Genomic DNA, 12,144 nt, shown 5'->3' on the forward strand with positions numbered 1-12,144 from the left:
CAAGTAAAATGCATCCAAATTAAAAAGGAACAGGTCAGGTCATCCCTATTTCAGTGGCATGTTCTTTTACACTAAAAACACAAAAGTTGAACCAAAAAATTAGTATGGTAAATTTGTAGGATACATAATCAACAGATAATGATCAGTAACATTTCTGTACATTAATCTTGACTACCTGAAAGAAAACTGTAAAACCCCAGTTAGTTTCTATACCAAACAACAATTAGAATAAATTCAACCAAAAGCAAACATGGCACATCAAAAATTGTAATTCAGGCAGAGGGCAGTGGGCATGAGAATAGTAAACAAAACTCTAGATAGGGCAAAAGGACAGAGTGGAAGGGGAGGCATGGGGGTAGAAAAGGTGGTAAAATGAGTGAACATTAGTACTCTAAGTGCATGTTTAAAGACACAAATTGTTTGACTCTTTGTTGTATACAACCAGAGATATGAAAAATTGTGCTCTATGTGTGTAATGAATTGAAATGCATACTGTCACATAACAAATTAGAATAAATTTTTTTAAAAAATTATAGCCTATAAGATAGTGATTAATATATATTCCATTTTCCTTATTTTGATTTTTTGAAAGGGCAGCTTTATTAAAAGTTAGCCATATTCTTTCTATGTACAATGCCAAATATAATTATGCAAACAATAAAACTGTTACACCCCCAAAATACTTAAGTTAGTAAAAGGGAGAAAAAAAGAAGAACAAAAAATTGTAATGCACTGTGGAAAGAAATTAAAGAAGACATGAATACGCAGGAAGATATTCCTTGTTTGTGGACTGGAAACATTAATATTGTTAAAGTAGCCAAAGCACATAAAACAATCTACAGTCAGTAGGGTCCTTACCAAAAAACCAATAGCATTCGTAACAGAAATTAAAATGTATAGAATTTGTATAGAATCACAAAATTACAAGAATAGTCAAGTTAATCTTTAGGAAAATGAAATAAACACAGTAAAACTGAGTTGAATGCTACCCATTGGCTGTCTTTAAAATGTACTATAAAGCTAACATAAACAAAATAACATGGTACTGGAATAAACAAACACATGCACCAATGAAATGCAATAGAGAGAGCCCATAAAGAAATCCACATGCATACAACTAACCACTTTTCAACAAGGATACCAAAAACACACATCAGAGAAAGGACAATCTCTTAAATAAATAGAATCAGGTAAACCACATGTCCATTTGCAGAATGAAACTGGACCTATCATTGACCATACATAAATTTGAACTTAAACTAGATTGAAAACTTAAATGGAAGATTTTAAAACTATGAAACTGCTAGGAGAAGTATTTCTTGCCATTGGTCTAGGCAGGGATATTTTGAATGAGAAGTCAAAATACAGATGATGAAAGCAAAAATAGACAAATACGCTTACAAGATATTAAAAACTTATATACAGCAAGGGGAAAAAAAACCACAATAGAGTGACATTTTGGTTATGATAAGCATTTTGTCCAATAAGGGACCCTGACACACAGTCCAAAACCTTAAAGACAAAGTCTTTAATTTAAGGCAGTCAACTGAGCATGTTATGCTGGCCATTGTGGTTCAGACTTTTTCTTGTTAACACTTTTGCAAAAGATCAAGGCTGTAAGTTAGCATATAAGCGGCTTTTGTCCTGCCTTGGGATCCAAAGATCCACCTGTCTTCCTCCCTCCCAAGACATACTTCTACATGTAAAGTGTCAATCAAATTGTACTTTGTTAAATCCTGTAACTATTTCTGTCTATGTTTGGTTGGTCTCACATGACAAGACTTCCATGAATCAACTGGTGATTTTTCAATTTCCAGGAAGCTCAGGAAACACACACAGGGAGTCAAGTGTGAGGAGACATTTTGGGTTGAACATCTACCTGAAGTATGAGGGCTAAAGACTGAGGCTTGGGCACTATATGCTGGATGCCTGTGGCTGACTGCAAGAACACAGGGATACCTTAAAATGTCACCAAGTTTGCAGCAATTGTTCACAATGCTGCTTTCTGACCAATGTGGTCAGAAAGAGTGACATGATTGGCAGGCTACTGTTGTGGGTTCTTTATGTCCCTACCATACAAAATGCCACAGAAGAAAAATAGATTTAAGACTTTTCACCTCCCTTCTGCTTTCTAATTCAACAGGGAAAGTGTAAGAACCACATTTAAAATTAGAAATCACTCTGGTGTGGATATAAAATGTCTCCCAAAGGCCAAAGGCTTGGACATCAGCCTGTGGCACTACTGGGAGTTGGGTCTAGTTGGAGAAAGGAGATTGTTGGGGAATTCCTTCGAAGGGTAGTCATACCAGGATTCTGTGCACTTCTCTTTTTCTTTACTTCTCAGACATAAGAAAGTGAGAAGCTATTCCTGCAAAACATTTCCACCATGATGTTCTGCTTCACCACAACACAAAAACAAGAGCCAAGTGACAATAACTTTAGCTTCTGAAACTGTGAACTAAAAATTCTTTCCTTTAAGTTGATATGTTAAGAATTTTTGTCATAGTGATGGAAAGTTGATTAACGTGGAAACACTAGGACCAGTTTGTCAGACTGGAAAGAAAAAAAATCAGGAAACAAAATGTTTTATAACCTGCATTTTCCAGAATATGGATGAACCTGGAGGACATTAATGGTAAGTAAAATAAGCCAAAAGACAAATACCACATTATTTCACTCACGTGGAATCTTAGAAAGTTGATCTCACTGAAGTAGAGAGTATAATGACAGTTATCAAGGGCTAGAAGTAAACAGTATTGAATAGTGTTTAAGAAGAATGTAGAGTAGGGGAAACATTGGTGAGTACATACAGTTACAGTTATATAGGAGGAATAAATTTCAGAAGATCTAATTTATAGCAAGATAGCAAGGTCATTACTGGAAAAGATATACAATAACTTTCCAAATGTAAAGAAGTGCAGTGGCTTACTCCTATGATTCCAGAATTTCAAGAGACAGGCAGGAGGATTGCAAGTTCAAAGCCAACCTCAGCAAAAACAAGGAGCTAAGCAATTCAATGAGATCTTGTCTCTAAATAAAATACAAAATAAGGTTGGGAATGTGGCTCAGTGGTTAAGTGACCTGGGGTTCAATCCCCAAAACGAAAAAAGAAGAAAAACAGATGTAAAGAAAGTTCATGTTATTAGTTCTTACACACACACATACACGCACACACACAAAAAAAACTGATTAAGATATAAATTTGATTCACAACATTTAATAATAAATGCATATTAATTTTTATATATGCCAATTTTTTAAAAATATATTTTTAAAATAATAATTTTCTTAAATGTTTTTAGTTTTAAGTAGGCCTTTATCTTATTTATTTATTTGTATTTGGTACTGAGGATAGAACTCAGTGCCTCACACTTGCTAGGCAAGCTCTCTACCACTAAGGCACAATCACAGCCCTTAAAAAATATAGTTTTGAAAATAAAAACAAATAAAAATCAGTAGTCAAAACTTCCACCTTAGCATACTAACCAAAGAAGAACCAATTATATCCAAAGTAACTAAAGTAATAATAATTACAAGGTAAATCAATTAAATAAATACAGAAAAATAGTAGTGAAAAATCAATGAAATAAAAAATGGGTCATTTGAAAAGATCAGTAACATCTGCTTGCCTCTAGCCACAAGAAAAAAAAAAAACAGATTGGAAAAAAACAAACCACTAAATCAGAATTGGAAATGGAAATGGTTCCACTACTACTAATCTACATTTAAAGGATCATAGAGAAATATTATGAGCAACTTTATAACCCAAAGACTGATGAATTAGTTGAAATGACACAATAACTACAGAATTCACCTAATGAAAATTGACAATCTGACTCAAACTATTTTCTAGTAAGAAAAATAATTATTGAATAAATAATTAATATCCTGTCCCAATAGAAAACAGTGGCCATTTGGTCAATGTAAGAAGACAAAATTACCCCAAAACCAAAATGGCAAGAAAGGAAAGTCATGAACAAATAAAATTATGGCAAGAAAAGAGAGTCATAAATAAAGCTATGGCAAGAAAGGAAAGTCATAAACAAATCTCTCTTGTAAATATTAGATGCAAAAATATGGACAAAGCATGCAAAGACAAAAAAACCAGAACATCTAACACCATTTTAAAAGAGAACAGGGACAGAGGATCAACACCAACTGACTTCTTGGTATTCTTCATAAGGCAACTGTAATCAAGACAAAGTGATATTGGCGAAAAGGATAGACAAATAGAGAGTTCAGGAACATCTAGAAAATCAAAGATCTTGGGCAAAGGAGCAAAAGAGAATACAACAGCAGAAAGTAATCTTTTCTGCAAATAATGCTGGAACAACTAGATGTTTAAGTGCAAAAACAAGAAAAAAGACAGAAAAACAAAACACTAAAACAACAAAAGGAAGAAAAAAAAAAAGGAATCCTTAGATAGATTTTTTTCCAGTCTCTTCAAAAAAGTAAATAAAAATGGATCATGAATCTAAACATAAAAACTATAAAAAAAAATTCCTGGATGAAAAAAGAGAAAATCCATATACCTTGGATTTGTTAATGACTTTTTCAGTAGAATAACAAAAACATGATACACAAAAGATATGATAGGCTGCAGTTAATTAAAACTAAACATGTGCAGAAGACATTGCCTAAGAAACAAGAAGACTAGCCATGGACTGGTAGAAAATACTTGCTAAATACATCTGATAAAGGATTATTACTCAAAATTGACAAGAACTCTAAAAATCCAACATTAAGAAAATGAACAAAAGAAACAAATAACAAATAAACAAATCTGGCCAAGGATCTGAACAGTTAACTCATCACAGATAATACACATAAGGCAAATTAACATATGAAAAGATCCTCCCCATGGTATTTCATTAGGATAATGTAAATAAAAATAATAAGGAAATGCCACACTACATACTAATAAGATTTCCTAGAGCAAAGAAAGCAATAGCACCTAGTATGAGTGATGATATAGACCAACAGGAAGACCCATTCACTGTTTATTGCAGACTGAAATACAAAATGGTGTAGCCACTTTAGAAGACAGTTTGATAATTTATTTGAAAATAAAACATGTCCTTGCCATGTGATCAAAAAATGACATTCTTAGATATCTACCAAAAATGAGTTAAGGATTTCTATATGGAATCTACACATAGATGTCTATTTCAAATTTTATATAATTGCCAACTCAACTAAGAAGTACTTCAATAGATGATTGGCAAAACAAATTTGTACATTTACACATGGGACTAGTATTCAGGGTTCAAAAATTTAAAAGATCTATTATGCCACAAAAAGACAAGGAGGAAAATAAATGTGTGTATCTAAGAACAAATCAATCTGAAAGGCTTTATAATATATGGTTCCAATAATATGGCCTTTTGAAAAGGGAACACTACAGAAACGATAAAAAAGTCTGAGCCAGTGTGTAATCAGTAACTTGGGAGGCTGAGGCAGTAGGATCACAAGTTCAAAGCCAGCCTCAGCAATTTAGTGAGACACGAAGCAACTCAGTGAGATCCTATCTCTAAATAAAATATAAAACAGAGTTGGAGATGTAGCTCAGTGGTCTAGTGCCCCTGAGTTATATCCTTAGTACCCCCAATCAAAAAAAAAAAAAAAAAAAAAAAAAGGTCAGGTTGGCGTAAGTTCAGGAGAGGTGGAGAGGGATAAACAAACATAGCACAGCATACATTTAGGAGAGTAAAATTTTTTTCTTGGGTACTATTAAGATGAATGCATGCCATCCCCTATTTGTCAAAACTCATAAAATACAACACAAATAGCAAACTATGGACTTTAGTTAATAATAACCAATGTTGTCTCATCAATCCTAAGAAATGCACCAGAGTAGTGTAAGAGATTTGTGAAGAAATGGAGGAGGGAATGGGAGGTTTCTGTCTGTCTATAAACCTAGAAGAGCTCTAAAAAAATATACTCCATTAATCACTAATAAGTTTTAAAGAGGTTCAAGAAATTCACATTGTTAATCAAAAGCTTAATGGCTCTTTCCTGTATTCAAAGTGGGACCTTTCCTAAAGCCTCACATTTAACCAGCCATACTTTATCTTTCTCTTTCCAAATTCCTTAAACTATCTGAGTATCTAATATTTTGGCCCACCTGTGGCACTTCTTACCTATAGTTCAAGTTACACTTTACTGTAATTTATGGTATTTAAAACTTTTTTTTTTGGTCCAAAGAGAATGAATACTTAGCATCTGGCATAATGTTGATTTTTATTCAGGGAATATTTGAGCATAGACCTGCAGATAAGAGATATTTCTTTTTTTTTTTTTTTTTTTTTTTTTTTTTAGAATTTTAACATTTATTTATTTTTTTCTTAGTTCTTGGCGGACACAACATCTTTGTTGGTATGTGGTGCTGCTGAGGATCGAACCCGGGCCGCACGCATGCTAGGCGAGCGCGCTACCGCTTGAGCCACATCCCCAGCCCATAAGAGATATTTCTTGTCTTATGGAGGGATTATATCCTTCTAAATCCCCAAAAGATAAAAATATTATAAGCTGGGGCTGGGGATGTGGCTCAAGCGGTAGCGCGCTCGCCTAGCATGCGTGCGGCCTGGGTTCGATCCTCAGCAGCACCACATACCAACAAAGATGTTGTGTCCGCCAAGAACTAAGAAAAAATAAATAAATGTTAAAATTCTCTCTCTCTCTCTCTCTCTCTGTCCCCCTCTCTCTCTCACTCTCTCTTAAAAAAAAAAAAATATTATAAGCTGAAAACAGTTAATACATCTTACCCACTAAACATCATAGTTTTGCCTAGTCTAACTTTTATAAACCTGCTCAAAATACCCACAATCTGCTTGAGCCTACAGTAAGTGCAAAATTATCTAATACAAAGTCTGTATTATAATAAAGTGTTAAATAACTTATGAAACTTATTTAGTATTATACCAAAAGTGAGAAAGAATGGCTGCATGAGTATAGTATGCACACATGGGTTTTGTAGTTACCCTAGGATGCAAAAACACAAAATATATTAAAAAATTCTGATCCATAGAGGACACAGTACAGTAAGAGATGTTTAACCTCATGATCACACGACTGCCTGGGAGCTGGCAATAAGTTGTTGCCTCTATTAGCACAAAATATTCCGAGCCCACAAATGATCAAAATTCAAAGTACAGCTTCTATTGAGTGCATATAGTTCATTCACCCCACAAAATGTGATTTTGATAGTTTAATTAGCAACTAGATTAAGGGCCCCCTCCCTTCTTTCCCTTGACTCCCATACTATCTAACATAATGTGTATGTGTACTAATCATACACTGATACATTTATGTGCACAGACTGAGTAAAAATTTAGTAATGATCCTAGTTAAAAATCTTATATGGTTATTGAATTATTTAAAGTTAGTTCTTAAAGATAAAACCATTCTTTAAATTTAAATGGTTATTGAATTATTTAAAGTTAGTTCTTAAAGATAAAAACCATTCTTTAAATTTAAATTTCTTCTTCTTCTCAAAATGTATACAAGCCAAATAAAGATAAACTATTGTATAAGAGCCAAAAAAACAGCTAGTCTTTCTTTTACCTGAGCAGAGTTAGACAGTTGTTTTCTCCATGGCTCTCCTGTGATGCTGGTCAGGTTTGTGCAGTTATGAGGTAGAGTGAATGTGTTTTGCTGCAGGTAAGGCACATTTCCATTACTTCCACTTCCTTTTATATAATTATTGCCTACCAAAATAGTGTCTGTATTCCCTAGAGTTTCTGATGTGCCGAACGGAACATAGCCTGCAGAAAAAGGTCCGTTGGACAAAGGCTTTTCAAGACAAGCAGGGCGAACTCCAGGCTGAGAGATGCTAGGTGCTCTGGTCAGAGCTGCATGTGGTTGCTGGCTAGAGATAGAGTTTGTACGCAGTGATGAGTCAGATATTGGCCCATTAGGAATTCCAGTAGTTTGTACCTGAGCAACTCCTGTTTGTCTCATCTTCAAAAACAAAAAGAAAACCTGCTTGTGTGATTCTGAAAATGTGTAATCAAAACATCTGTAATTTTATCATAGCATTTCATCTAAGTTAGAAAAACACTTTCAAAAACAAGAAACCATGCTTGATTTTAGAGGTGATTACTGCATAAAAATTAATATTTCCTTGCAGAGACAATAAAATCAGCTAAAATTCATGGATTACAAATCATAAATTAATAGGCCTTTTTTTTTTTCATCATGAAACAGAGGACTTCAAGTTTCCATTTTATTTATACCAAATCCTTCCAGTAACACAATCATTAAAGCATCACCACCTCAATTTGGGGCAATTTGTTAATTATTAATATTAAAAATAAGCAACTTAAGACACAAATAAAACATTATGCAAATAAATAATAAAATACCAAGTGATTGTTATAAATTAATTTGTAGCTCTTTTTCCCTTCAAAAATCTGTTTCAAGCATTCAAAGCTGATATTAAATTCCACTGAATACACACAAAAACTAGCAGTGACCTTAATGTCCTCTAAAATGACACTGCAATAAAAAAAATCCCATGTGCTAATATATTTTAGAAATGATAAAAGTGTACATACTCTTTGTTGCATTAAGACAAACTGATTTTCCAGCTGTTCCAGCATCAGTCTCTGAGCTGGATTTAAATTATCTTTATTTGCACGCAGCTGTTCCAAGTGCTAAAAGGAAAGACCAGAATAAAATCCAAGTTTAAGCAAAATATTAGAATGAATACAAAGTTTTATATAAAAACATGATAAGGCAATTTCTCAATAGAAAGTCTGTAAACTCACCCCCTGTACTCATTTCCAAAATAAAATTTTTCAGAGGTATGAGAAAGGCACAGATCTAAAGATTCATCTCAAGAAAGTTAATTTGTTTGTTTTGAATGAAATGTATTGAGGAATTGAAATTTCAGAGAGAAAACTATTTAACAATTTTGTATCCTTAAAACAGCAGGATATGACATAAAAACCCAACAATGGGGATTTGATTAAATGAGGTATAATCCCCACGAAGCCTCAATTGGAACATATATCACCATAAAAAAATAATAAAGCAGGCTGGGGATATATAGTTCTGTTGGTAGAGTGTTTGCCTTGCAGGCCGCACAGGCCCTGATTTCAATCCTCAGTACTACCAAAAAAAAAAAAAAAGAAAGAAAGAAAGAAAACATGAAACAATATAAAGACATGGGAAAATCCTCAATTTACATTTTTACAAAATAATTTAAAAAACAGGGCTGCAGTTGTGACTCAGTGGTATAGCGCTCGCCTAGCAAGTGCAAGGTCCTAGGTTCAATCCTCAGCACTACATAAAAATAAATAAAATAAAGGTATTGTGTCCAACTACAACTAAAAAATAAATATTTTTTAAAAAGAAAAAAGAGGGGCTCTGGACATTGATTGCTCAAGTGGTAACATGCTCACCTGGCATGTGTGAGGCACTGGGTTCGATCCTCAGTACCACATAAAAATAAAATAAAGATACTGTGTCCACATAAAACTTAAAAATAAACATTTAAAAAAAGAAAGCAAAATTCTGCAATAAATACACACATAACTTCTGTTTATCTAAAGTTCTACCTACATTTCTATTTTAAAAATGCAAAAAAGGAATGTATGAGAAAGACATATTTGTTTGTATTTGCAAATTTTCCGTCTACAAGAAATGATACCGCCTGTCTGTGAAAAAGGAAAATTGGTAACTGAAGGAAAGAAAAAACCAAACAGAGCTTTTATACTCTCTAATCCACCCATTTCTACTTTCTGCCCAACCACCAAAATTAATTATAATTTCTATTACTTTGAAAGATAATGTACATATTAACTAAAAATTGACTGAATTCTAAAACAATCCTTATTACTTCTACTTAAAAAAATACATCAAAAGAATATTTCAGGGGCTGGGGCTGTAACTCAGTGGTAAAGTGCTTTGCATGTGTGAGGCATTGGGTTCGATCCTCATTACCACATAAAAATAAAAAAAGATAATGTGTGTTTATCTACAAATAAATAAATATTTTAAAAAAGAATATTTCATACCTGTAATTTCTGTGGTGTCAAACTCCATGAATGTGCTTGTTGCTGTACTGGATGAGGTGAAATAGTTTGGCCACTATTCCAGTTATCAGAACCATTCTGAGAAAAATTGATTTTAGGAATATTTGGTTAAACTCCTATAGTAACAGCTATGACTAATGAGACAACAAATGACTAGAAATTGGAATATTTATTCATACACCTATAGACATTAACTTTTAAATTCTTCTAAATATAGTCTAAGAGGCTCAAACAGTTTGTAAACACATACATTTAGGGAAAAGTCTAATATCTAAATCATTTCTCAAAATACTTAGACTACCTACTATAACCAACATTTCAATTTATTTCAACGTAGTACAGAGGAATGATAAATAACTGTTAAAAATCATAAAAGCTGTGAAATGAATGGAATGACTGATGAACACAAAATTATCCCTGCTTTCTACATACAATACGATGCAGAGATTATGGAACAGAAATACTGTTTTATTCCCTGATGTCCACAGATTAAAAATAAATGATAAGGAAATTTCAGAAGAGTTGAAGCTTCATTTTTAACTGAGATTTTTCCATATCTCATAAGTATGTGCTGTGTCTGTATATATAAATATATATATTGAAAATGAAAAAAAAAGTCAAAAGAATATCTCATACCTGTTATTTCTGTGGTGTCAAATACCAATGAACTTGTTGTTGTACTGGATGAAGTAAAACAATTTGACCACTTTGGGGGGGGGGATATATATTCATGAACACACACAACACATACATATGTGCGATACTTTGTTGGACTAGGTGTTCTTTTTTTCTTCGAAAGAGTGGGCAGGCCTTCTACTTGACTACAAGTGATCATGTGTACTGACAAGGATTGCTGTGAAATTAGTGTTTGACTAAAGTCTAACACAAGTTCAGTATTTGGACCATGAACTTTATAAGCCTAAGTAAGGTTCACATTAGTACAACAAAAATAGGACAGCATTCTTAATTCATTCCTTCAAATTATAAAACATTATCAGCTGTGTACTTTTCAAAGTTAAGTGGACATCACTGATTGAAAATACTGAAAATCAAAATGAAGTATTCAATAGACTCAAATAGTTTTTCTTTCAAGTTTTGAAAATATACAAAGATTTTTAACTGACACCAAGATCCTTCCCATATCAGAGGAAGATTTATTTTTGACCTAAAATCCCTTTGAAATTAAAAAGGACTTTATATTGTCAAATTAAAGGGATTTTTTACGTTAAAAGATCCTACATGTATTAAAATAGGTTTAACTACTACAGATTGGAAAGAACCCTTAAAAGCTGGGCACCTACAGAAGACAACCCAACTTCTCACCTGCTGTGCTGTGTTCATGGCACCCTGCCTGGAGGTAAGCTCTGCGGGGATTGGTAGGCTCCATGCCTCCTCAATACTAGGAAGTAATTTAGTTTTATTCTGTAGACTAGCTTGTGGAAGGTTACACAACTGAGCCTAGGAAAAATTATGTAAAAAGCAAATTTAACACAAGCCTACTTAAGTAAGAGCAAGTCCACTAAATCTTCCTCAGTGCTATAAGTATTTTACTTTTTATAGAAATATAATTCTGAAATTGGGATTTTAGATAGATGCTAAGTATAAAAAGGGCAACTAGAATATACTTGTAAATATTAGAACAAAGTTATGCTCTAATTTTATGAAATTTCAACCAAGCGTGAAAAGCAGTGTGTGTGTTCTTTTCTCTAAAATGCTATGAAAACTTAAAAATGAAGATAGCACACTGAAAATGTTCACGCATATTAATGTATAGCATGTAAATTAATATGCATCAACAAAGTACATGTGCAAAGGGATATATTTTAGATACCACATCTTACTTCAAATGACAAGAAAAGTAATTTCACAAAATATTGTAAGTATGGAAACAAATTAGCATCAAAACACAAATAGACAAACTTTCCTGCCACTTTTTATAAGGGGAGATGTGTGTATTTTAAAATATGTTGGTTTAGGGCTGGGGTTGTGGCTCAGCAGTAGAGCGCTCGCCTTTCATGTGCGGGATCCTGGATTTGATCCTCAGCACCACATAAAAATAAATAAGTGAAATAAAGGTATGATGTCCAACTACAACTAAAAAATAAAT

At 33.2% G+C, this 12,144-nt stretch overlaps 1 protein-coding gene across 6 annotated transcripts in view; it reads right to left on the reverse strand.

Moving 5' to 3' along the window:
* The window catches only part of LOC144372002 (lysine-specific demethylase 6A-like), a 197,716-nt gene that overhangs the window by 72,228 nt on the left and 113,344 nt on the right, over window positions 1–12,144 (reverse strand). For 3 of the 6 annotated variants that reach the window (XM_078035390.1, XM_078035392.1, XM_078035393.1), the window contains 4 exons: window positions 11,361–11,495; window positions 10,020–10,115; window positions 8,556–8,654; window positions 7,564–7,959 (listed from right to left, as the gene is read on the reverse strand). In XM_078035390.1, the coding sequence (XP_077891516.1) occupies window positions 7,564–7,959; window positions 8,556–8,654; window positions 10,020–10,115; window positions 11,361–11,495 (726 nt within the window). The remainder of the gene's footprint in view (window positions 1–7,563; window positions 7,960–8,555; window positions 8,655–10,019; window positions 10,116–11,360; window positions 11,496–12,144) is intronic. The other 3 variants (XM_078035391.1, XM_078035395.1, XM_078035394.1) reach the window with 2 other exon arrangements.

Source organism: Ictidomys tridecemlineatus, chromosome Y, assembly GCF_052094955.1.
Source record: "Ictidomys tridecemlineatus isolate mIctTri1 chromosome Y, mIctTri1.hap1, whole genome shotgun sequence".
Classification (NCBI taxonomy): domain Eukaryota; kingdom Metazoa; phylum Chordata; class Mammalia; order Rodentia; family Sciuridae; genus Ictidomys; species Ictidomys tridecemlineatus.